The following is a 27273-nucleotide window of genomic DNA, read 5'->3' as shown; positions in this document are numbered from 1 at the left end:
TACCCATTTATTCTTCCATTGACCTTCAGATATACATATATAAAACAGTTAATTTTCAGAAAAACACACATTCACTGGATGATGTCATCAGTGATGTCATCAGGGATGTCATTTGTGATGTCATGAGTGATGTCACTGACCATGTCATGAGTGATGTAATATGTGACGTCATCAGCAGTGCATTGTGGGCGCGCGAATTATAGTTAGCTGGATTAACTAGAACAGGGGAATTTCAATGGTTTTGTATGAGTGAAATGTCCAGCTAACTAGAACGTGTGTGAAACCTATGGTTTTTTCAATGAATTTGCAAGGTTTTTTAAATGCTAATTTCTAACTATAACGTGTGTGAAACCTATGTTTTTTTCAGTGAATATACATAGATATATATATATATATTCACTGAAAAAACCATAGGTTATAGACCATATATAGTTAGGAATTAGCATTTAAAAAACCTTATTTTACTCACACAAAACCATTGAAATTCCATATATAGTTAGTTGCACTAACTATATATCGCGCACCCGCAATCCACTGCTGATGATGTCATTTGAGATGTCATCAGTGATGTCATCAGTGATGTCATTTGAGATGTCATCAGTGATGTCATCAGTGATGTCACTGACCATGTCATGAATGATGTAATATGTGACATCATCAGCAGTGGATTGCGGGTGCGCGATATATAGTTAGTGCAACTAACTATATATGGAATTTCAATGGTTTTGTGTGAGTAAAATAAGGTTTTTTAAATGCTAATTCCTAACTATATATGGTCTATAACCTATGGTTTTTTCAGTGAATTTTCAAGGTTTTGTAAATGCTAATTCCTAACTATATATGGTGTATAACCTATGGTTTTTTCAGTGAATTTCATAGGTTTTTTAATAGCAATTCTTTATAAAAATAATACATTTTAAATCTAATTTTATATTTTATAATTTTTTTTTTTTTTTTTAATATTATTTTTAGTGCGCTCCCGGGGCGCGGACAGGTGAACGCACGGGTAAGCGCAATCTTTGCGGCGCGCCCCGGGGCGCGTACTAATGCGCGTCCCGGAAGCGCTATTGCCGAGAACGAAAACAACATCGTGACGTATCGCGTAGCCGCCACGCCTTGCGTCATAAGACACGTATCGCGTAGCCGCGAGATGCGTCTTATGACGCACCGCGTAAGCGCACCCGGAAGCGCACACGATCGCGCAACGTAAGCGCCCCGATGCGCTTACGATACACGCCCGGGGCGCGCCCCGGGGCGCGTAGCGTAAGCGCGTCAAACCATGTGACTTTAAAATAACACTTTTCATTGGTTCAGAACTTTTTATTTTCCAAATTGTGTGAAACCCACCCATTTCTCTCACTATTGCTTTGTACTTGGAGAGAGCAAGAGCTGTTGTGTCTACTCTATCTCCTACTTTTCTGATCTCCAGCAATGGCTGCAAGAGAGTCATCCAGCAGTGATTCAGAGGGATTTTTAGATGAGGACCCTCCTCAGCAAAAGAAAAAAACCCATTTCATCTGGAAATTTTACGAAATCCCAGAAGGACAGAAAAAAGTCAACGCTCCCAAAGTAACATGCAAAATATGTGGGAGTAGTTTATCCAGAGGCAATCCTCTGAAAAAATATAGTTTTGGGAATGCTAATTTGATCCGGCATGTGAAAAGAAGACACCCTAACAACTTTGCCAGGGAGAGTGTCAGAGAGCTGGCACGGAATGTACCCACAGATGGCGGCAGCACCTCCACTGGTGGAGCAACACCTTCGGGACCACCCCGTGGAAGAATGATCCCTAACATTCAGCCGGTGTTTGCGGGCATCAAATTTTTGTGCGCAGAGTGTGACGAACTGCTCTGCTATGGGGAGCAGAGTGTTGAACTGATTGCCCTAAAGAAACAGCAACACCGCTGCTCTTCCAGTCCCTAAATTTTCAATTTTTTTTGCTCCTGTTGAGCAGTTTTGGAATCCTTGTTTTTGTTTTTCCCTTGAAAAAAATCCAAAAAAAATATAAAATTGTTTTCAAAAGTCTAAAAAAATATAAAACAACAAAAACAAAAAAAAATATATAAAACAACAAATTGAAAAAAAAAGTTCTTTTCAGAACTACCTCCAATTTTTAAAAAGAAGCTTTATTTTTTTAAAAGTCTGTCATTTTTAATCTCCATGGTACGCTCCCCCGTACGCTCCCCGGTGCGCGTACCGGGCGCTCACCCCCGCGAAAATCGAATTTTTTTTTAATTTTGTTTTTCACCCGCGGGAGCCTTTTATGGCCCCCACATGAAACCTAGGGGGTCAGGGGGTGTGCACCCTGCCCCCTCTTGCTCATTTCCCCCTTTGATTTTTGCCACCTCTTGTGTCTCAATCCTACCGAGACACAAGATGGCGGCCGCTGCGGACTGTTTCGAATGTTTATAGACACCCGAGAACCAATCAGCTTGCCGTGCGCAGGTCGCGTGGCGCGCCTGGAGCGCTCCCCGGTACGCGTACCGGGGAGCGCTCCAGGCGCGGCTCTAGATATATATCTTTTTTTGAACGTTAATTTCTCAAAATCCACTGTAGCACATATATTGAGACCTACAAAAGGCACATCGGGCTACCAGTCCCTACAATTTTGCCAAGTTTCGTGCAAATCCATTCAGCCGTTCGGGCTAAAAGTGAGGCTAACCGCCCTATGGAAAACTCAATGTTAAAAACACGTTTTGGGACCCCCCTTTTTTCTCGGCCCCCCCTGGACGAACCCCCCCCCCCAAATTTTCAGGGGCTGCTCAGAAACAAAATGTTCCATTTTCCAGAAAATTTCAGCCAATTCCGTTCACAAACGCCAAAGTTATTAGACATAGAATTTTCAAAAATCCCATAGGGAAAAAATCCTAACTATATATACCTACTGGCGACCGCCAGTAGGTAATATATATATATATATATATATATATAAATTATATTGGTACCTGTAGTATGCTGAATAATTTAACTTAAAGGGATACATCAAAGATTGAATCTGCATGTTTTATAACCTGGGTGTAGCACAAATGTCTAAGTCTCTAATATCGGTCTAACCTGATGGCCAGTTCTGAGTTCATAGATCTAGATCTCTCTCACTAGATCTCTCTCACTAGATCTCTCTCACTTAACATTCTCCCATTGGGTCCTTTCACTGTAGATCAACACTCATATTATAAAACGAAGGATCTACTTGTGAAAGGCAGACTGGAAAAACAAAAGTAAGTAGAAGCTAAAGATGAGAGATTGTGATTTAAATCTATTGAAAAAATGGTAGGAGGCAATACCAAACTGCATAGCTAGATTGTCTGAATGGACTGCAAACACATTTTTACCAATTGTACTGGGAAAGGTAACACTTAAGTTTCTTACGATGAGGATGTTAAAAAAAGAAAAAAAAAAGACATGTGCCTGTAGGACCTTTTGGTTTCAGTCAATTTCAGTCACTTTGTTTGGAAACCTTATCAATTGCACGGTTTGCCTCAGATTTTTCTCCAGGATTTTCTTGAGAACGAACTTTGCATGCTTTGTGCTTTTTCGGGTCAGGTTTCTATGCATCCTTTCTTTGAAAGTTCACCAGCTGTCTTATTGTTGCTCCTTCTGCTAAACAGTAGACGCTATACAAAATATTCGTGGATTGTGATATCAAATGGTAGTTAACCACTTGCCTGGTAATTTTCTTCTCCGCACCACATAAGTTCTATCATCTTATGCCTCACTCATTTCTATATCAAATTCAGGCAGAGGCACAGCGACAAAAAACGATAAGAGCATAACTCTGCTCCTCCATTATGCTACTCACAGGACATAGGACAAATTCCCATTTCCATCCTGATCATTTCAACAGAGCAACATGCCACCCATCCTTAAAGGCACTCCAGCACCTCGTCAGGGGGAGAAAGCATTATATAAATGTACTTACAATACTAGATTTTCCGACTGTTGATAATATGTTCATCTAAAGAATACCTCGAAGATGAGCAAAGCTGCAACAACTCAACACATTTTTAAAAATATAACGTCTATGCTAAACTAAACACTTAATAAAACACCTACCTGTAAGTGCGGAAACACTAGTTTCATCAAGCGTCATAGCAGTCTTGTAGCATTTCAATGCCTCTTTCACTTTTCCTTGTAAAACCATCTGGTAACCAAGCTCCGTAGCTATATCAGCATCTTGTGAAGCCAAACTAAAGGCTTTCTCTACCAATATCTGCGTTTGCTGAAGAATGAGTGGATTCCTTTCACACTAAAAAACAAAAAATGAAAGTCAATTAAGATCATTCAAATGTGTTCAGGTCATCTAATAGGCAGCGGGAGCACATAAAACCAAAATGTATAAGACAGTAAATCTGCATAATCAATGTTATACAAAGTAAACTCTAAAGAAATACCTTCTTTTCTGCTTCAAAGTCAATTTAGAATGAGAAGAAACAACTTACCGCTCTCCGTTTCATAAGTGTTGTACGTTACATACCTTATAGAAGATATGCCAGCGCGAGGTAAGGCAAGCTGCCTTGCGGTGCCACCAACTAGGAACAAAAGCACCACAATTGCAGCTTACACCTGTAAAAGTGATCCTTTTGCTTGAGAAGAGGTGCAACGCCTTAGGCAACAAGGCACCTTTATTTGAGGTGCTGATAATCTTCATATAATTCTTCAAAAGGGGATTGCATAAAAATAGCTAATATTTGCAATGCGGATGGTTTTTGATGTGTAAGATATATAAACTGTAAAAGGATAGTGAAATTAGCTAGAAAGTCTTACATTAGGAAAAGTTAAAGCATATTCACAAAAAGCAAATTTAGCCCATGTTTTTACCCATGCCAAAGGGAGATGCAAAACATTGACAATGCCTAACGTTAAATTCAAAATCCCTCAAAATCATGGCAACAGAGCTTAGGAGCCTGAGGGGAAGCTGAGTAAAGACAGACAGTAGAAGGAGGGGGAAGAATATTTTCAAAACAGGGTGGCTTCATTCAAACAAACAGGAGAAATCTACGCGAGATACAGATTCAGCAGACATTTTAGGGCACACTGAGAAGATACCAACAATCCTGCAGCCTCACACCAAAAGAAAACAAGGCCCTCAAACACATTAGATGTATTCTAGTACATTACAAGTTTTAGACTTGAAAATAGGGGCATCAGGCACAAGTGAGCCTACTGTGCACATCTGCACACACAGCAAACCAGTTCTGATGGCAAAAAAGCATTTCTCTATTTCAAAGAAATCACATGCATTGTGATGAACCTTGTTTTGTTGCTGCTAACATGTATTTTTTTCAGGGCCTGCTTCTCCGTAATGATGGAGGAGCGTCACCCCACTCGTCAGTCAGTCACAATAAAATTAAATGCTAATGAAACAATATTTTACTTTTCTGTGTCTGACTCTTACATCGGTGCAGGGCGGGGCCGGGCCGGGCAATGACAAGCAGGTGGTGCGCACTTAGAAGTGTGCATGTATCTTTGGCCAGCTGTCTTAGGCCGGTCAAACATACATGCTCACTTCTATTTTTCCAAATCTGTTGTCCTCACAGCTGGGTTGGAGAAAAGCTGCAGGCTACACAAAAGTGTCTGAGTGGCAGACTAGGCCACTCAGACCAATCCTGCTGCTGTCTTCCCAGAGCATGCAGGGAGAGCTCCGTTGTGGCCGTAGAAGGCTGCGGCGAAAGGTAAGTTTTAAAAATTATTATTTTCTCTTCCCCATCTCCCCTATATTATACCCCCCACTCGCCCACTGCCCCCCACTGATTGTTTTTAGGTCTCGTCGGCCACCAGTGAATGTGCGGTCACTGTAAGAGGGATGCATATATATTCATTTTTGCAATTAAGGACTTGGAGCCAGACCTTTGCTTACTATTTGTTCACTTAATTGTCCCACTTCTTTGCTGCCTTCTAATTGGTCAGCGCATACCGGCTTAACTTCTACTTCTTTCAGCTGGAGCATGGACCAAGTACGGATTGCTTCAGCTTGTTTGCTGCCCTTCCACTGATGGCGCTGTGATTGAGGTACTAATTTTTTATTTATTTTGTATTGCTTTTTCCCTCTCGCACCTGTGTTGGTGCTTCTTCTTTCCCTTCCCACTCCCCCATTTTCTGTGTTGCTGCTTCCTCTCCCAACCCAGCCCTCTCATTGTCTATGTTGCCACCTCAACCTGACCTTAGTGCAGGCTTCCCAGCGCTACAGCATGTAAGTTGAACTTTGCTTTTTGTGTGGAAACATTAGAAAGACTGCATACCGTTAATAAAAAATGAAACTCTACATATATAATAAAAGTAAAACACAGTTTTAAACAGGTCAAATTTCAAGAACTATCACTTACCGTTCTGCTGAAAGCTAGAGACATTTTAAACCAAAGTTGCGGATTGCATGGTTCAAATCGTTCCAGAGCGTTAATTAAATCGGATAGCTTTGTTGTTGCCTGAAAATCAATGAAAGACTATTTGAAGTACTTTTTAAATGCATAATGAGAAAAGTCAATGGCGTATACAAAAAAAAAGAATGCATTTCCAAGGCAACCAGCACACTTTCTGAATTTTAAGAACTTGTTCTGCTCTAAGTGGATTGTAAGCAAACAAATATAGCAGATACATAATTTGGATACAAAATGTGAACATGAGCAGTTGCAATTAAAAATAGCATTCCCAATCACATCAGCTAGCTTGAACAGCACTAGCTTAGGAATGCAAATTCTCTTATTTACTTACCCGTATGTTACATTCACTTATTAAAATGATACCAAAATGTTATCCAAAACCTTTTGGCCTTGCACAAATAATGTCTTAAGAGCAACAGGTATGCTTGTAAGGGCTAAGACATATATGGAATATTAAATGTTAGCAGCCTCATTCGTAGAGGAGGAGTTACAAGCCTTCCTTCAAGCTAACGAAGAATCTGTGTGGTCGGCAGGGATGCTGTGGGCATTGAGTAAACTTGAGATGAGAAGAGACTCAGCAAACAGAGTGGGTGGAAGTCCTAGAAACTCAAATACTCCACTTGCAATGCTGATCCCAGCACGCCGACGCACAACAAAGAGTGCCTCCTGGCACTAGCGCTGTCTGACCTGAGGCAGGTCTCCCTCGAAGATGGCAAAGCAGTGCAGGAGGGCCTCAATATCTCCACTAGGGTGGTACCCACCATTTGGGACTCAGCCGGCGACCTTCATGAGGACCTGCCAACAATCGCTCATTTCTGTAAGACCCTTGACACAGTCTCCTGGGACTTTATAGATGCGATCCTCCTGAGACCAGGTTTGGGGACAACATTCCGCAGGATGGTCCATCTCCTCTATAATAACCCCACGGCTCAGGTTTGCGTGAATGGTGTTCTGTGCACTTCTTTGAGCTCCCTTCCAAGTCCAACGAGGCACAGTCCAGGGTTGCCCCCTTTCCCCATTACTATTTGTTCTGGCTATTGGACCATTGGCACGTCTGATACGCTGTGATACATGGATACTAGTCTAGAAGTTGGGGGATTGGAATTGAATACCAGATAGTGCTATGAGCCAATAACATTCTCCTCTTTCTTAGTGACCCCCACCGTCCCTGCATCTGGCTCCCGCTGCCCACAGATCCTTCCTCTCTATGTTGACGCCTCTGGCCTTCCAATTAATGCGAGCAAATCAGTATTGGTGGAGGTGAAGGGAGATACCAGGAGGTGATGTTGGTGCCCTAATATCCCTCATCGACAGAACATATTTGAATATTTCCGTATTGATGTGTCTTACCTCTGGGATTTGGTTTGGACTCTTAATTTTCAAAACTTGACCCTGACTCTCGAGCGGGAACTACATTGCGGGACTAATTCACCTCTCAATCCTATGGGGCATACTGCGCTCTTCAAGATGCTGTGTCTCCCCCACTATCTATATGTCCTGGTGAACTTCCCACATCCCATTCCCCGAAGGTGGTTTCAATTCCTGACTCGCAGCATTTATAAGAACCAGTAAGTGCCACAGAGCGGCATTCTACTCAGCACGTAAATCGACCTTTGACCGGGGACTTGGGGGCATCTGACATATATGTGTACTACCAGGCAGAACAGCTAGTGCCCATCAATGATTGGTTTACGGGAGGCTGGAATGATCCCACCTACCATTTGGAACTCCACTTGGTGGGTTTGAGGGACTCCTTGGCCTACTTTGCGGGGCCTGACTGCCCCAGACAACACCATCATGTACTAAGATGGTGGTGTTTTGCTGGAGAGCTGCCTTATCCGGTGGGACCGCCGCCTCACTGGCTTGACCCCTCTGTGGCAGGGCACGTGGCTTCAGCAACTTTTCACCCTTGAGGGCTTCATCCAAAGGAACCACATAGGAATTACGTACCTAGGGGATATTTATGAACGAAGCAACTTGTTGTTCTTTCAGCAATTGAAAGATCAATATGTCCTGGCCAACACAGTTTTTCTGCTTTCTTTAACTACGACATGCACTGCAGTTGCATCTTCCTCCAAATATTCAAATCCCTGAATATAGCCCCTTGAGGCCAAACTTCTAATGGGACACCTGGAGAATGGAGCATTTTCTATGATCTATCGCCCACTGATTATCCATGCCACTGATGCATTGGATTCTCTTCTGCAGAGATGGGCATGCCTAGCCCCTAGGGAACTAGCGATCTCCTCATGCCTGCGTATGGTCCAGGTGAATTACTTACATGAAACTAATCTACACCCACATCGATCGCATGCAGCGGATGTCATCTACTTGTCAGGCTGCATGCACATGTTGCGCACTCCCTGCAGCTGAGTTTTTTATGTAGGTGAGACTGTCCGGCACTACGTACGTTCTGGGATGGGGTGGGGCAGGAGATAAACGGTTTTAGGGCGCTCAATTGACTTAGGACCCGGAGTGCACTGTTGGGGCTTGTGGAGGAGCTTGGAGGTCCACGTGTTGAGTGGATCTTGATAGGGGTGGCGTGCCTGTTGGCCAAGAAGACATTGCCTGCTTGTGGTGGCAACCTACGCCACTCTCGATCCAGCTGTGGCGCAGAGGAGAGGATCAATGCACTGACATCCTCCACGTTTTTCATTCTTAGGAAGATCAAAAGGATCTTAGCTCTTATTCCTCCAACCTCTCAAAAAATGGTTATATCTGCCTTGGTGATGGCAGGCTAGATTATTGTAATGGTTTATACTTGAATCTTCAGCAACACTCCATACAAATTGCATGTGCTGCAAAAACACGGCAACTAGAGTTCTCTTGCATACTCCTAAATGTGCCTCGGTGAGAAGGGTTATTCAAAAGCTGCACTGGTTGCCAGTGAAAGACAGGATAAAATGTAAGGCCCTTTGTATCGCCAATATGGAACTGCATAATCAGGGACCTTCTTACCTGGCCAAACATTTTCACAGGAACAGTGGAGATCTGGAATGAACTTCCCTTAGGGGTTCGTTTAGCCCCTACTTTGAAGCCATTTAGAAAGATGATAAAACCATGGTTCATTAGCAATGAAGATCATTGTTAGAGCATAAGATTCAGCCAAGCTGAAATCAGTGAGCTAGCACCAGGATACCGAACAGTGCGCTATATAAATCCCATAAGCATTGGTGTGCGCAACAAGAAATACCAATCTATGAAGCACGTGGGTGTCCTCATAAACATGATGAAGTGTGGAGGAAGTGGTGGCCTTATTATGGACTGTCAGTATGAAGGGACAGACTTCAGCTGAAATCGTATCATGCGACTCAATCTCACAGCAATGGATGGTGCTTGCTGTATAAACGATATAAAGTTGGTTATAACAACGAATGCATGTAGATTGGAGTAGCCTGGGCACCCCATACTGACCTCAAACACACAGCTGCACTCTGAAGTTGATGATGGAGTAGGGAGCGTGCTTGCACTGGGAAACAGCAATACATTCCCCAAGACTGCCCTCCTCCCAGCTGTGCTGCCGCCACAGAATAATACACACTGTAACTAATCAGATCATGTGTGCCCTAAAGGCCAAGCTCCATCCCACTGTAACCCACTGGACTTGATACTTTGTGTGCATTATTGAGCCTTCTCTAACCGCCATACAGCTTCTGGCTCAAGCAGCAGCATGATACAAATTATCAAAGCGGTTTAGGAGGGAAGCACATCGTTTTTGCCAAATCAAAAGCTATACACAGAAAACCCAACATCAGTACTACAGAAAGCTCTTTATGTGGTGATCACACAAGGTACCATGACAGCTGTGCGGTCAAGCCAGATCTTAAAACTAGTCTTGTAGAAACCAATTAAATTTGCTAAATTATAGGATGCTCGGCTTCACACATTGGGTAAAAGAAACTGAAAAGTAGGTTTTAGAAACGGTTACCTCGTGTACATTTCCTTCCCTGCAGAGATAATGCAATGCCAGCATCCTCAATGCTTCCAGGTTATGACTCTCTCGCTGCAGTAATCTAGATCATGATGAAAGGGAAAAAACATAAATAAATGAGTGCCCCATTTCCATAATAAGTATAACGGTCTTTTACTCTGGGGACTAAATAACTACAATGACAATGCCACAGATAGACAGCAATAACATTTCTGAATATTTAAAAACTGTTTAACATTTTAATCAAAAAGGAACTGGCAGCTTGTGTTAAATATATTTAAGACATGTTTTGATCTTGCCATCACTATTTTTATTACCATACACAACATTAAATTACACAACCCTGTAAAAGTTTTTGGAGCAATAAGCTAATTTGTCAAAGAAAATATAAGTTTAAAACTCTAACATGTATTATTGAGCAGATCAATAACCACTCACATAAGTTCCTTTCGCTCTCATCAGTTACCATTTTTTATTTATGTAATGAATATGCTACTTACCAGTATGCATCTGTTCTTGGCATGTAGGGCTGCTAACATTCATATCTTAGCATTAGATCGCCGCCTAGTGTTGGGCTCGGATGATTGCACATTGTTGTCCTGGAAGAGTCTTCGAAGTATCCTGAGATAGGTGGCTCCTCCCCTGGACTACAGTGCGCATGGGCATCGGCTCCATCCCCAGATTGTTTTTCGCCATTGTGGCAGAAGATGGAGTGAAAAGTGTAAAGGATGTCCATGCTAATGAATAAATACAATAGTATATCTGCAGCTGCGACAGGCACCGGGGAGGAGGGCGGGCGATATGAATGTTAGCAGCCCTACATGCCAAGAACAGATGCATACTGGTAAGTAGCATATTCAGTTCGAGGCATGTGGGCTGCTAAATTCATATCTTAGCATAGAATACATAGCAGTCCCTCCATCAGCGGCGGTTGCCCGTGCCAGCTGCAGAAACCTGAAAAAGTGTTTTGAGAACAGCCTGTCCTACAGCAGCTTGCTGTTTGGAATGCACATCAACACAGTAGTGTTTTGTGAAGGTGTGTGGTGTGACCCACGTGGCTGCTCTGCAAATGTCCTCTAAAGGAATGTTCCCCAGGAAAGCCATGGATGCCCCCAGTTTGCGTGTGGAGTGCGCCCTGGGGGGTATTGTTAAAGTGCGCTTTGCTTTTTGATAACATATCTGGATGCACTTAACAATCCACCTGGCTATCCCTGCCTTGGAGATTGGGTTGCCTTTGTGTTGTGGTGCGAAGGCAACAAAGAGTTGTTTTGTCTTTCGAAAGTGTTGTGTCCTGTCTATGTAGTACATCAACGCCCTTCGTACATCTAAGGTATGGAGCATCCTTTCCGCCACCGTTTGCGGGTTTTGAAAGAATGCTGGTAAGTCAATGGTCTGGTTTAGATGAAACTGTGACACCACCTTAGGAAGGAATTTAGGGTTAGTGCGTAGCACTACCCTATTTGGGTGAATTTGAATGAATGGCTCTTGTATTGTGAGCGCTTGCAGCTCACTGACACGCCTCAGAGACGTAATAGCTATAAGAAAGGCCACTTTCCACGTAAGGAATTGGAGCTCACACGAGTGCAGTGGCTCAAATGGTGGTCCCATCAGTCTGGTGAGAACGACGTTGAGGTTCCACACCGGAGCTGGTGGTGTCCTTGGGGGAATGACTCTTTTCAGACCTTCAAGGAAGGCTTTAATGGCGGGCACTCTGAAGACAGAGAGGTGCTGCCTGTTCTGAAGATAAGCCGCTATGGCGGATAGATGTATCCTAATGGAAGTGTACGCCAGATTGCACTTGTAGAGATGCAACAGATAGCAGATGATGTTGGGGATAGATGCATCTAGTGGGTTGATGTCATTGGATGTACAGTAGATGACAAAACGCTTCCACTTAGCAGCATAGCATGCTCTAGTAGTTGGTTTCCTCGCCTCCTTGATGATGCTCATGCATTCTGGAGGTAGGTTAAGGTACCCAAACTCTAGGACTTCAGGAGCCAGATCGCCAGGTTGAGCTGTTGCGGATCTGGATGCTGAATTTCTCCATGGTTCTGCGTCAAAAGACTGGGCGTGAGGCGCAGTCTTTGATGCGGTACCACTGAGAGTTCGAGGAACGTGGTGTACCAAGCCTGGCGCGCCCACGTTGGAGCAACTAGGATGAGGGTCATCTCGTGTTGCCTTAGTTTTCTTGCGACCAGCGGTATTAGGGGGGCTGGCGGAAAAGCGTACGCAAATTTGCCTGACCAGTTCATCCATATCGCATTCCCCTGCGACTGTGGGTGAGGGAACCTGGCGGCAAAGAGTTGGCATTTTGCGTTCTCTTTTGTGGCAAACAGGTCTATCTCCGGATGACCCCACTGCTGGAAGTACGGGTGGAGGACAGATGGGTGTAACTCCCACTCGTGCATTTGATGGCTGTACCTGCTGAGCAGATCCGCCATCTGATTGTCCTTCCCTGGGAGGTGTTCTGCCATGAGGAAAATGTTCCTCTGAATGGCCCACTTCCACATGCTCTGAGCCAGGTGAGACAGCTGTGGCGAGTGGGTGCCTCCCTGCTTTTGGATGTAGTACATCGCGGTCATGTTGTCCGTCCGGACTAGCACGACCTTGTTGCACAGATGTACAATGAAGGACTTGAGCGCCATGAAGATTGCCATCAGTTCCAGATAGTTGATGTGCATCTTCTGTTGTTGCGTTGTCCATAGTCCCTGCACCGTATAGTCGAGCACATGAGCTCCCCATCCCTGGAGAGATGCGTCCGTTGTCAGGACAATCTGCGGCACAGGCTCTTGGAACAGTCGGCCCTTGCAAAGGTTGTGTGGAGTCCACCAATGCAGAGAGTCGTATGCCCGACTGGTAACCAACACTAGGTCTGTCAATTGGCCACGAGCCTGTGTCCACTGATTCGCTAAGCACTCCTGGAGCGGGCGCATGTGTAGACGTGCGTGAGGGACAATGAAGATGCAGGAGGCCATCATGCCTATCAACTGCATGAACACTCTCGCTGGCAGCGAGTGTTGTGGCGTGAATCTTTGGATCAGGGCCTGAATGCTGTCTATCCTGACTTGGTTTGGCTGAGCCATGGCCGTCAGGGTGTTGATCGTTGCACCTAGGAACTGCCGGACATGTGCCGGCTGAAGATGCGATTTTGGGTAGTTTAGGGAGAAACCCAGATCGTGAAGAAGGTGAATTGTAGTTGACATGTCCGCGGCGCACTGCTGCTCTGACTTGGCTTGTACGAGCCAGTCGTCTAGGTAGGGGTAGACATGGATGTTCTGCCTCCTGAGGTGCGCCGCTACTGTCGCCAGACACTTGGTGAACACCCTCGGGGCTGTTGTGACTCCGAAGGGTAGGACCTTGAACTGATAGTGTTTTCCTTGAATAGTGAACCTGAGGTATTTCCTGTGTGACGGGTGTAGTGGAATATGGAAATACGCATCCTTGAGATCCAAGGTTGCTAAGAAGTCCCCTTGGTTTAGCAAGGGAAGAATCTGTTGCAGCGTAAGCATGTGGAAATGTTCTGATAGTATGTAGAGGTTGAGGGGGCGTAGATCTAGAATGGGTCTGAGAGATCCGTCCTTCTTTGGAATAAGGAAGTACAGGGAGTATACCCCCGTGCCTTCCTCTCCCACCGGCACTTGCTCGATTGCTCCCTTTTGCAGCATCACCACTACTTCCTGCTGCAATAAGAGCAAGTGCTCTGCGGACATAGGCCTTTGCCTTGGCGGGATGTTGGGTGGAGTGGACTTTAATTCTAGGCAATAACCATACTGGACTAGTTGTCGCACCCACCTGTCTGTGGTGATGTTTTTCCAGACGGGCAGGAACTGCTGCAGTCTCCCCCCGACAGGTGTTAGGTGGTCGGGGGGCAGTGACAGAGAGTCACTGTTTGCTTGGAGTAGAGGAGCGGGGGTTGTTGTTTCTTCTGCCGCGACCTCTGTTGCTGTTATTTCTGTAACCTCCCTTGTTCTGTTTTGTGAAAGAGGATTGTGCCCCACCTTTCGAGAACTGGGATTGTTGACCCATTTGTCCTCTGGTGACCCCACGTGCGCCTGAGCGACGAAAATTGCTGCCACGAAACTGTTGTGACTGCAGGGCCCCCATGGATTTAGCAGTTTCCGTGTCTTTTTTTATTTTCTCTAGGGTGGTGTCAACATCTGGACCAAACAGACTATCAGGATTGACCGGCTGATTAAGAATTGTTGTCTGAATATCCGGTTTAAAGCCTGAGATGCGTAGCCACGCCTGTCGTCGTAGCATAACACTAGTGTTGACAGCCCTAGCAGCTGTATCCGCAGCGTCAAGCGCACACTTGATGGCTGCGTTTGAGATGAGCTTCCCCTCGTTAATGAGCAGTTGTGTGGCTTCCTGGAACTGTGGAGGCAGGTGTTGTACAACCTGTTCTAGGGTGTCGTAGTGCGCCCTATCGTAACGCGCCAGGAGCGCCTGTGTATTGGCGATGCGCCAAAAGTTTGCTGCCTGTGCAGCTACTCTTTTACCCCCTGCCTCTAGCACTTTGGACTCTTTATCCGGGGGAGGAGCTTCACCCGTTGTCTGGGAGTTGGCACGTTTCCTGGCATTGGCAACCACAAGAGAGTCCAGTGGCAATTGTCCCCGGATGTAGGCGGGGTCCGCAGGTGCAGGCCAGTACTTCTTTTCAATGCGAGGGTTGACCACTCTCGCTCTTGTAGGCTCCTTAAAAATGTCCCCAGCATGTTTGAGGACACCTTTTAGCATAGGAAGTGTTTTTACTGTCCTTTCAGAGATTGCAAAGGTGTCGAAAAGGAAGTCTTCCTCAACCGGGTCGGCATGCATGTCCACATCATGATTGGCTGCCGCCCTTTCAAGTAGTGCATGAAAGCCTGCTGAGTCCTCAGTCGGGGATGCACGTGCATTAAAGAGCTGCGGGTCTTGGCCCACACCTTGGGTGTTCTGGTCACCAGTGTCATCGTATGAATCCGGTTGTACATCAGGTTCATCGATAGGGAAATTGTACTGCTCATCCTCATCATACCCCTCACCCACAGAGTGCTCTGGGGAGGGAGTAGGGCTCCGTCTTGGAGGAGGCTGGATTGGTTCCGTGAGGCCTGAGGCGTCAAGGGGCACCCTCTTTTTCTTCAGTGGGATGATGTAGGAGTCCACTGGCTCCGAAGTGATTTTCCTTTTATAGAGTGTCAGCTTGCCTGTGGCAGCATCGATGAAATGCTCTGAATCGTCTTCCGATTCGAGTACCCGACGTGGAAGAGGGCCAGCCGGCGAAGAAACCTGTTTCGGAGCCGATTTTGTCGAAAACGCTTTCGGCGCCTCCTTAGGTGGCAAGAGAAAGAGGAGTTTTCCAGAAGGCTTTGCCGGAGTGTCCTTTTGCGGCTGCGGTGATGGTATCGGAGCCGATGGGGCAAAGGCTTTCTCCCTGATTCTCTGCAGTGACTCCGCAATGGGGGACGGTACACTGCCAGTGGGTTTCGTCGCCGACAAGGATGCTTTGATCGGTCCCTCGGATCCGACGTCATCGTGGGCCTTGTGCGCTTTGGGCGCGGAACCCGTCTTCGGCACCTCCGATTCTTGAGGCCGGGGCGCAGACTTCTTGTGCGTTGCCTCTTTGGAGCCGACCTTGGCGGGCTTGGACGGCGTCGTAGCCGCTGATCCGTGCCGACCATCTTTCTTGGAGGCCCCCTCCTCGGGCGTCGGTTTCGATTTTGGAGCATCGGAATCGACAGACTTCTTCGGCTTCTGCGGACCGGAGGTCGACGGAGCCGATGGGGTGACGGGCACCGTTTTCTTCACCGGCACGGCAGCCATCTTAGGGACACTCGAGTCCTTAGGTTTCAGTTTCGTTTTCGGGTCGGCCATTTTAGGTGTCGACGATCCCGATGGTTTCAGTTTCGGTTTCGAAACAGCGTGCCCAGCAAGTGAGTCCGTAGCCGGGCCTGAAGGCGGGGCTGTGGCTTGCGGCAACGGGTCTTGGGTAAGGCCGACAGGCGATCCCGTGTCCCGGTCGGTATCTTCGTAACCTTCGGGGCAGAGCTCGTCCCCCGAGCTGTCTGCCGCGGCCCCATAAATCTCATCGTCGTCTCCTACCTCTTCGACGTATTCGAGGACTTGACCCGCGACTCCGTCGTCGTCTCCCGGATCCGCCTCGACCTCCGTCTCTGGTGGGGAGATTTGTAGATGGTGACCCTGGACCTCTTCTTCCTGGTCGCCGAAGATGTTCTCCGGATCCGGGGCCGCTTGCCTAGCTTCCAAGCGCACCGCGCGTCGAAGCTTGAGAGTTTTCTTGGAGCGGAACTGTGCACAGGCCTTGCACTTGCCGTCGTCGTGGTCCGGCGAAAGGCACTTGTTACACACGGGGTGTAGATCGATGTGTGGGTACTTGGACCCACAGAGCGGGCAGTACTTAAACGGGCTCCGCTCCATGTCCGTAAAGGCTTGCAGTCGTGTCGCGATGAGAAGGCCTCAAAGTTCAGAGAGCGAAGAAAACTCCGCTTATTCCGGCTCCAAGAGACGGAAGACTCGAGACCGTGCGCAGACAATACCGACGCAAGAAAATCGAGGCCTTTTGGCCGCTAAAAGTTAGTTTTTCTTGGTTCCGACAGTAAGACGTCGAGACCACATCCGAACCCAATGGCGGAAAAAAACAATCTGGGGATGGAGCCGATGCCCATGCGCACTGTAGTCCAGGGGAGGAGCCACCTATCTCAGGATACTTCGAAGACTCTTCCAGGACAACAATGTGCAATCATCCGAGCCCAACACTAGGCGGCGATCTAATGCTAAGATATGAATTTAGCAGCCCACATGCCTCGAACTTGCTATTATGTATATAATGCCTTAACATATCTCCAAGTGAATCAAGGACGGGTTTATGAGAAAGCTCAAGTGGTGTTAATGGAAGCTTAGCACCCTATAATGCCTCAAAACCAAATCAGCAAAGGTTACATTGAACACATATTCGAAAATAAATTCGTATAAATAACAATCGGAACCCTCAGTCTTTGTATATTTGTGTTGATGCGAGGCATTTTGGTTGTTCAGAAAATACGTGCTCTGAACAAATGAGCAACATGAACAGCAATACACAAGAAATAAATGCTTAATTATATGTGTAGTAAAATAGGATACAAATTGCGAGCATTTCCAATGCAGAATACAGAAACCTAAATCAAAACTCTGATTGCTACTGCAATGTTATATAGACTCCTTTAGGATATCAATCATAACTAATGTGCAATCAAAGACTTTGGGGTTATATTCTTTTGGCATTACCATTTCAACCAATGAGATGTATAACAAGGAGAATCCCCGTTCCCTTTCATCATGATAAAGCCGAACAAGTTGCTTACCTTCTGTAATGCCTTATCAGGTAGAAAACTCCCCATGTGTCAGACTAGATATGGAAATGTTCAATCAGTACCCTTGCCTGCCAGTAGGTGCAGTCTTTTAGCTCCACGTTGGCCACACCAGATATAACGCACAAGGTGCCTATATAGGTGCCAATCCAGCACACTGACGTCAGTTTATTTTCAATGCTTTCCATGCCAAAAGCGCAGAGCCAGGAAGAATGCTGACATACAGGTGTTCATTACCACGGCCCTCAGAAAGAAGACTCTACTGAATCATTTAGCACAGCGGGGAGGATTCAGCAGTCGGTAAGCAATCTTCAGCTAGAATGAGTCTCGATCAGGTAAGCTGTTACCAAAGGTAAGTAACTTGCTCATCTAAAAGAGATTTCAAGCAACAGATTCCTTACCTTAGAATAGATACAAAAGCAATACCTCCCCGGAGGTGGGCCTGTGAACAGTTTAGACCAAAATGTTCTGCAGGAGCAAATGGGCAACATGCCAGTCATGACAGACCGGACCATCGGGCAGGTCCCTCCAGGTAGTAGTGCAAAGAAGCCCACGTTTGTTGCCTGGAAGATGTCCAGGACATGGAGTCCATAAGCCAAGACAGTGGTCACAGCCTTGGCTCTGGTAGAATGAGCATGCATGTCCTTAGGAGGTTGCTTCTTGACCAATGCATGCACCGAAACCGGTCCTAGGATGCTCGTTTCCAGTCCAGGGAGGACCATGCTTAACAGTTTGGGCTGGACTGTTCCTATTGGGCAAAGGGTCAAGATTGATTTGCATATGGCTGGGTTCAAACTGGAATGGCATGGGGAGCAAAGAAAATGATGGATTTTGGCCCAGATCTCGGTCCTGTGATGAATGTATCACATTGTTCTGCATTCTGTCCATCAATTGTTATTTTTGCTCTTGACCAATGCATAGCAGATAGTTATGCAGAGCACTGTCCATCGTGAGATAGTTCATTTCTGAACTGCCTTCCCTTTCAGAGCCCCAACATATCCTACAAAGAGTTGGCCATCGACCTGGAACTCTAGTGAAATCCATGTAGAACGACAAAGCTCTTTTTGGGTACAAACGGTGGAGTCCCGCTGCTTCTTTAAAAGGTTGAAGCGGAGCAAAGAAGGTAGGCAAGGTGACGTTTTGACCTACATGAAAGGGTGTGACAACCTTCAGAAAGAAAGAGGAGAGGGTCCTAAGAACTAGCATGGGTGTTACATGGAGTGTGTACAGAGGGCCTGAAGTTCGCTGACCCTCCTGGCTACTGAAAAGGCAGTCTTGAAATGTCAGTAAAGTTAGCAAATGAAGTGGGCAGTTGTGTGACAACTCAAAGGGAACGCACATGAGAAAGATAAGGGCCAGAGGCATAATGAAATGCCTTGGGGGGCAGGTGGGGGGGGGGGAGGGGTTACATGTGTTGTAGTCTTTGCAGAAATGTAGTCACAATGGGTGACTTGAACAAAGAAGGTTTGTCCAACATCCACAGGAATGCCGAAATGGCAGACGGATAACCTTTAACAGTGCTCAGAGCGGAGTCCTGTTGGGCCAAAGAAAGAACAAATAGCAGAATCTGGGATGAAAGTGCAGAAAGAGGATCAAAGTTTCTGAATGCACACCATGCCATAGCTTTGTCCCAACGACAGGCGTATATATTCTTGGTGGAGAGATATCTGACTGACAGAATAATGTCACAGATTTTGGAAGGAAGGTCAAAACATGTAAACGGTTAACAGTAAATCTTCACAGATGAAGGCAGAGGGCATGCACGTTCGGGGGCACTGCAGAACCCTCTCCAGAAGATCCTCCCAAAGGGGCAACCTGATCGGAGGACAATGCTCAGAACCTTGGGATACCAAACTCTCCATGGCCAATTGGAGCCATAAGGAGAGGAATAGGCAGAAAGATATACAGATGGCCAATGCTCCACTCGAGACGAAAAGAGTGTCAGAGCCAGATCTGCCTTGGAAATTCCAGCACACAAAACTATTGACATTGCGTGCTCTCGAAGGTGGAATATGTTACAAGCAGAATGCAAGATGACATGAGGCCCAACAGCCTCCGGGTCAGTCTCACCAAAATCTAGGATAGAGGCTGAAACATTGGAATCATAGCCCGAATATCCTGGACTCACCACTCGAGAGCCTAGGCCTGAAACTACACAGTGTCCAGAACGGCCGTATGAAAAGGAGTGTATGAGAGGGAGTCAGGTGTGACTTCGGCTTGTTGATAGTGAGCCTTAGCGAATACAGAAAATCAGCAGTAATCTGGAGGTGGGAGATGGTTGTCTGGGGCAAGCCAGCCATTAACAGTCAATCGTTGAGTTAGTGGAAGACTGGAAACCATGACCTACGCAGATGTGCTGCAACCACTGCCATCACATTTGTGAAAAGGGAGCACGGCAAACTGTAAGTTGTCTTGGCCCACAGTGAACAGCAGGTTGTGCCACTACTAACTCCACTATCCAGTCTCCAGTATCAAGGGCAGGCAGACTCGAGTTAAGGTCAGCATTTTGAATTTCTCCTTTTTCAGGAAGAAGTTTCATAAGGCGCAAGTCTTGGATAAGATAAAGGCCTCCATCCTATGTGGGCACTAGAAAGCTGTGAATAACCACAACCTACTTCTGATGCCGGCACCCTCTCGATGGCTCCTTTGGCCAAAAGAACCAACACTTCATGAAGCAAGGAGAAATGGTACTCCGCCAGTTGGTTGTAAGTGGGTGGCATGGGTTGAGGGATTTCCACAATATGGATGGAGTAGCCCTTATGTATGATTTGCAAAACCTACTTGTCAGATGTTACAGACATCCAGTGGGTCCGGTGATAGCAGATCCTGCTGCCCACTGAGTGCCCACACAGGTAAAGAGAACAAACTAAAGGCTTTTAGAGGTCAGGGCTCCCGGGGGAGGGGTGGGCTGACCAGACCTCTGGTTGGTGTTGCCACGTGATCTGCGATAACAGTGTTCACAGGCATGAAAGGGCTGGCAACCCAGTTTGCCTTGGTGGCTGGGTGGGAAAGGACGCAATTGGTAGCCCCTACTGTAGCCATGGAAGGGGCGAAAGGCAAGCTGCAGTTGGCAAGGGGCCGTGGATAGAACCAAGGACTTGGCTGTATCTCTGCTATCTTTGAAGCACTCTAGTGCAGAGTCTGCCTTCTTACCAAAGAGGCGAGACCCATCAAGGGACTTGTCTATAAGCAAGGGTTGGACCGTCACCAGAGAAACCAGTAGTTCTCAGCCAGGCATGGTGTCTTAATGCCACTGACTGTGAAATCACTCTGCCCAGCGAGTTGGTTGTGTTAAGCCCACATCTGATAGTGAACTTTGCTGCATCTCGTACATCAGCAATTTTTTGAGAGAGGCCTCCTCTGTTACTATGGGCAACACTTGTGCAACCGAATCCCACACATTATGCTGGCATCAGCCCAAAAGCCATGCAGTGTTCACTGACCACGGTGCTAGGCAAGCGGAAGAGAAAACCCTCTTACCGAAGGTATCCAGCATGTTGGATTCCCTATCTGGTGGAGTGGTAGGGAACATGCCGGGATTGATCCTAGAAGTTGAGACTTGGACCACCGAGCTCTCCAGTGTGGCGTGCTAGGTGAGAAAACTGGTGTCCCCGGGAGTAGTGCGATGGCAGCGGACAAGCGTCCTGTGCACAGGCATCCTTGTACAGGGCTTGAACAAGGTTCCAAGGAAGACATCTGTAAGTATTTCATTTAATGGGAGAAAGGGTTCAAAAGGAGCGGCTCGAGGCTGAAGCACCTATGACAAGAGGTTCGTCTTGACTGCCACTGTGGCCAGCTGAGGGTCCAGGAATTCAGCTGCCTTCCTACACCATCCCTGCAAATGAGGCACCCTTCGCTGTAGCTGAAGAGACCAAGACAGGGTTGGGGGAAGAGACCAAGACAGGGTTGGGGGAAGAGACCAAGACAGGGTTGGGGGAAGAGACCAAGACAGGGTTGGGGGAAGAGACCAAGACAGGGTTGGGGGAAGAGACCAAGACAGGGTTGGGGGAAGAGACCAAGACAGGGTTGGGGGAAGAGACCAAGACAGGGTTGGGGGAAGAGACCAAGACAGGGTTGGGGGAAGAGACCAAGACAGGGTTGGGGGAAGAGACCAAGACAGGGTTGGGGGAAGAGACCAAGACAGGGTTGGGGGAAGAGACCAAGACAGGGTTGGGGGAAGAGACCAAGACAGGGTTGGGGGAAGAGACCAAGACAGGGTTGGGGGAAGAGACCAAGACAGGGTTGGGGGAAGAGACCAAGACAGGGTTGGGGGAAGAGACCAAGACAGGGTTGGGGGAAGAGACCAAGACAGGGTTGGGGGAAGAGACCAAGACAGGGTTGGGGGAAGAGACCAAGACAGGGTTGGGGGAAGAGACCAAGACAGGGTTGGGGGAAGAGACCAAGACAGGGTTGGGGGAGAGACCAAGACAGGGTTGGGGGAGAGACCAAGACAGGGTTGGGGGAGAGACCAAGACAGGGTTGGGGGAAGAGACCAAGACAGGGTTGGGGGAAGAGACCAAGACAGGGTTGGGGGAAGAGACCAAGACAGGGTTGGGGGAGAGACCAAGACAGGGTTGGGGGAAGAGACCAAGACAGGGTTGGGGGAGAGACCAAGACAGGGTTGGGGGAGAGACCAAGACAGGGTTGGGGGAGAGACCAAGACAGGGTTGGGGGAGAGACCAAGACAGGGTTGGGGGAGAGACCAAGACAGGGTTGGGGGAGAGACCAAGACAGGGTTAGGGGAGAGACCAAGACAGGGTTGGGGGAGAGACCAAGACAGGGTTGGGGGAGAGACCAAGACAGGGTTGGGGGAGAGACCAAGACAGGGTTGGGGGAGAGACCAAGACAGGGTTGGGGGAGAGACCAAGACAGGGTTGGGGGAGAGACCAAGACAGGGTTGGGGGAGAGACCAAGACAGGGTTGGGGGAGAGACCAAGACAGGGTTGGGGGAGAGACCAAGACAGGGTTGGGGGAGAGACCAAGACAGGGTTGGGGGAGAGACCAAGACAGGGTTGGGGGAGAGACCAAGACAGGGTTGGGGGAGAGACCAAGACAGGGTTGGGGGAGAGACCAAGACAGGGTCTAGTGAGGTGTCAAACCACTGGTTTCCTCCAGTTCCTCATACCAGTTGTCCTCTGTGTCATCAAGGGCACACTGGCAACTATAAGGATGGTCTGACCCTCCCAATCATCACACTCTCCAGGCCTGTCAAAAGAAAAAGGCACTGGCTCCAACTTAGAAGGCATGGTACTGGTCAGTATCTGGTGACGCCCATCTGACTCAGTGTTGGAGTCAGGTAAAATGATGAGGCAGGTGCCGTCGCGAGGCTTCGCCAGCACTGGGAGTGACCGCACTGGAGCAGGTGCCATGGACATAAAACGGAGTTGGGCGGGGGTTGCTTAGACTCTGGGAAACAGAGGCACGGAGTCAGCCCTGGTACAGGCTCCAACGTAGAGCAAGGTCTCCTGCCAGGTTCAAGGACTTTGAATGGCACAGTGAAGTCAAAGAACACTTCTACTTCTTGGACTTCTTTTCCTAATGGCACATACCTGACTATCTCTATCAAGACCATCTGGGACGTATCTGTGAGCAGTCCTGGAACCTACTTCCTGACCTGGATCAAGAGTGTTGCGGGGTCGTCGGACGTTGGGCAGCAAGGAGCTGGCGGAAACATTCCCTCAGTGCCTAAGGATTCATGGTGCAGCAGTCCTCACAGATCTTTAAGTCATGGTCCCTCTCCAAGCACCAGAGATAAACAAGATGAGGGTGCGTCACAGTAATTTCTCCGAGAGCCACCATATGGTTACAAGCCTGTAGACTTCTTAGGCCACATCCATAGAACACCAGGAGATGAAATCTAAAAAAAAAAAGGCTAGAAAAAAAGTCTAGAAAAACATCAGTCACAAAAGACTAGGGGTAGCTCTCTCCGATCTGCACATACTGTTGCGGGGGAAAAAACGGACATCAGCAAGCTGGGATGGCGCCTATATAAGAACAACGCAAGTCACATCCAGCATGCATGATGCCAACATGGGGCCGGACCACACCACCTACTGGCACACACAGGTACTGCACAAACATTTTCTGATCCAGTCTGACGCATGGGGAATATTCTGAGGAAAGGAATCTGCGGTTAAAAGCCTTTATCAGATAAAGAGGAATGAGGAGGGCTTTGCCTAGTAACATGGGTGACGGGATGGGATTACAAATATTTCCTGCACTACTCATAGGTTTTCTGGAAAATTCAGTAAAAATATTCAAATGCATAGTTCGATATTTGAAGTACAGTGAAGACCAAGCAATTCTGAATCGAATAATGATATGAAGTATGGGTTGGGCGGGAGTCATTCTAAACAATTGATACAAAAGCTGCAACTTAAAATGTACGTAGTATTAACTTGGTCAGAGGTATTTGAGCACTTTATAAGAGAATCATATTACTTTACATACTTTTTAAGCATGGGAGGGTAATGTGATTTGCTCACAATCAAAGGATGTTGGGCCAAGAACAGGACTTGAACCCCGCCCCCCCAGTTCCAAGGTAAACAGCTCTACCTACCACGCCATATTTCCTCTCCAAGTGTGGTGCTGCTCTGGTGTGCTAATCTTGTGGGGTTGTGCCCATGCTGGATTTCTCTGGAATCAACAGAAGAGAAGTGGTCTGTGGTGTTAGCTAAGAAGTTGTAAGTTGCTGGCCTCTAGAGAAGAGAAATAAGAGAACGGAAGTGGGACTATCACGATCAATGCTGTGAAAGGCTACTGGCGCGGGAACATGATTTTGTGGGTAACTTTATGGACTTTTGACTCAGTGGTGAGCATCTACCTGGGAAGGCATTGCCAATTAAGGGAAGGCTTTGGGCATTGGCTGAATGCGGACACATGGTGGACACTTCAAGTGGAAATAGGGTTTGAGCTGAAGATAACTTTTATTCATCCATGGTGAAGATGTGTGCTCATTCATTACGTTTGTGAATCTGGAACAAGAATGGAACACACAATAGATGCTTCATTCACACGTAATTGTCAGTCTGACCACAACTGTAGGCCCAATCCATTTACCAAATTGTTGGAGTTTGTGTATTACCAGGGAAAAAGAAGCAAATGTGAAGATATGTGCACAACAATAAAATTGATCAATATATTGCTGCTAGTAAGCGCAAGAAAGAGGAAGCCACTGCCTCAAAAACCAGGGAGCCAGTAGAGAATGTTGAGCTCTCACAACTGGAGGTTCTGAAAGCTATCGAAGATAAAACAGTGCTGGTAAGTAGGATTGAAACATTCTCAATTGATATTGATCTAATATGTGCTGCCCGTACAAAAGTAGCGCATAGGCCACAAGATACCTTAGGTTATAAAAGTTGGGGCGTCTGTATACATGGGAGTTTGAGTGGGTGATATGGAGTAGTTTCTTACCTGTAACTCCAATTCTGTAGTAGGGGTATCTCTGTTATGGGGATGTATGACGTTACAATGCATACTTTTACGTCGCATGCCTTTACAACGCGGTATTTACAACAAATATCTTTACAACGCATAGTGCTTTGGGGCGCTGGATAGTGAATAGTTTAATTTACTATTCCAACTCCAGTCCCCGTGGACACTAGGGAAGGTGTTGGACAGTAAATTAAACTTATTCCCTATCCTAGAGCGCCCCCCAGCGCAATGCGTTGTAATGGTTTGCGTTGTAAAAGTTGCGTCGTAAAGGCACTGCGTGGTAAAAGTTGCGTTGTAAAGGATGTTTCCCCTGTTATGGTCATAATCTAGTGAATAGTCCCGCCCATGTGCGGGGACCCCGGAGCAATCAAAAATAATCTCTTAAGCTGTCTTCTTTGCAGTCCTGCATAAACACTTAAGAGAAATTCAAAGACAAATAATGCCGCCTATAACCACAAGGCTACACTGGCCAGCACTTCAACTTAAAGTGAAAAGGATAGCCAAATAAAACCAAATTTTACATATATTACCAAGTTTCACTCATAGAGAAACTTCCCTTCACCAAAATCCTTGAAATGATAGAGAGGAAGGGTTGGACAGACAAGCCCCCATAGGCTGCCATTATGTGTCTAGAAAAGGGATACCGTGCCTTTAAGGAACTCTCCAGAGACCCTCGGTATCCCAGGATGCACAGCCAAAGTCCTTTTACTTTCAGTTCTTTTTTAAGGTGTATAAAGCAAGGCCTGTAGCATACAGTACATTATCGTTTTCTCCACCGGGGAGGAGGGCGGGCGCTTATGACTATAACAGAGATAACCCTACTACAGAACTGGAGTTACAGGTAAGAAACTACTCCTTCTGTAGTAGGGGATCTCTGTGTATAGTCATTATCTAGTGAATAGAATGGCAAGCCCATCCCAACAAACCAATCCGGCGGTGGAGGAAAAAGACAACACCACTACTGTGCAAACAGATTTCTCAACGATGCCTGCCCAACCTAAGCATCTGCCCTGGCATCAGAGTCCAGACAGTAGTGTTTAGTAAAGGCATGCCCGACTTCCAAGTGGCAGCCCTGCATATATCTGCAATGGGAACATTACGTAGCAAAGCCGTTGTAGCTGCTTTGCCCCTGGTAGAATGAGCCTTAGGCTTACCCTCCTAAGGGCTTGTTAGCTTTCTGATAACATAACTGGATACAGGACACAATCCACCTCGAGATGGACTGTTTTGAGGTGGCAAGACCAGTCCTGACCGACCCATAATTGACAAACAATTGGTCTGACCTACGAATGTCCATGGTCTTATCCGAGTAGAATTTCAACACCCTTCTGACATCCAGGGAATGAAGAGAACGCTCCGCTGGAGTGGAAGGGTTCTGGGAAAACGTAGGTAAAGTTATAGTCTGATTGACATGGAAATCAGAAATCACCTTAGGAGGGAACTTAGGGTGAGTACGCATCACAACCTTAGCAGCATGAAATACAGTATAAGGTTCTTGGCAACACAATGCCTGAATTTCACTCACCCTGCGGGCCGATGTAATGGCCACGAGGAAAGCCGCCTTCCACTATAAGTGCTGCAGTGAAGCCTTATGAATAGGTTCAAAAGGTTCTTTCATCAACCTGGACAGCACCACATTCAGCTCCCATGATGGTGAAGGACACCGAACAGGAGGAAACACTTTCTTCAATCCTTCCAAAAAATCTTTAATCACAGGGATCTGGAAGAAAGATATCTGTGAAGGGCATTTCCTATACGCAGTTAATGCTGAGAGGTGAACCTTAATAGAATGAAAATTAAGGCCAGACTGAGCCAAATGCAAAAGGTATGGAAGAATGACATCTTCCTTGCAGGTCGTCGGATCATAGTTCTTGGACGTGCACCAGATGCAGAACCTCTTCCACTTGTAGGCATAGGAAGTCCTAGTGGAAGGTCTCTTAGCCTCCTTAAGTATTTTCATGCAATCGTCAGGAAGATTCAGGTGTCCATATTGCACTATCTCAGGAGCCATGCCGTTAAACTCAACGATGAGAGGTTGGGGTGCACCATCAGCCCCCCGAACTTCGTGTGAAGGTCTGGCCGACACGGCAGCCGCATGTGGGGTAGGAGAGACCGGTGAAGCAGGTCCGTGAACCACCACTGTCGGGGCCAATCCGGAGCAGTGAGGTTCATCCGTGCTCTGGAC

General features: G+C 46.9%; 1 protein-coding gene across 1 annotated transcript in view; it reads right to left on the bottom strand.

Annotated features, from left to right (window-relative positions):
• The window catches only part of TTC21B (tetratricopeptide repeat domain 21B), a 557120-nt gene that overhangs the window by 393422 nt on the left and 136425 nt on the right, over nt 1–27273 (bottom strand). Inside the window, exons 7-9 of the mRNA XM_078683845.1 lie at nt 10306–10390; nt 6324–6422; nt 4054–4246 (exon numbers count right to left, since the gene is read on the bottom strand). Coding sequence (XP_078539971.1) covers nt 4054–4246; nt 6324–6422; nt 10306–10390 — 377 coding nt within the window. The remainder of the gene's footprint in view (nt 1–4053; nt 4247–6323; nt 6423–10305; nt 10391–27273) is intronic.

Source organism: Lissotriton helveticus, chromosome 3_1 (genome assembly GCF_964261635.1).
Source record: "Lissotriton helveticus chromosome 3_1, aLisHel1.1, whole genome shotgun sequence".
Lineage (NCBI taxonomy): Eukaryota > Metazoa > Chordata > Amphibia > Caudata > Salamandridae > Lissotriton > Lissotriton helveticus.
This window is presented reverse-complemented; position numbering and strand designations above follow the sequence as displayed.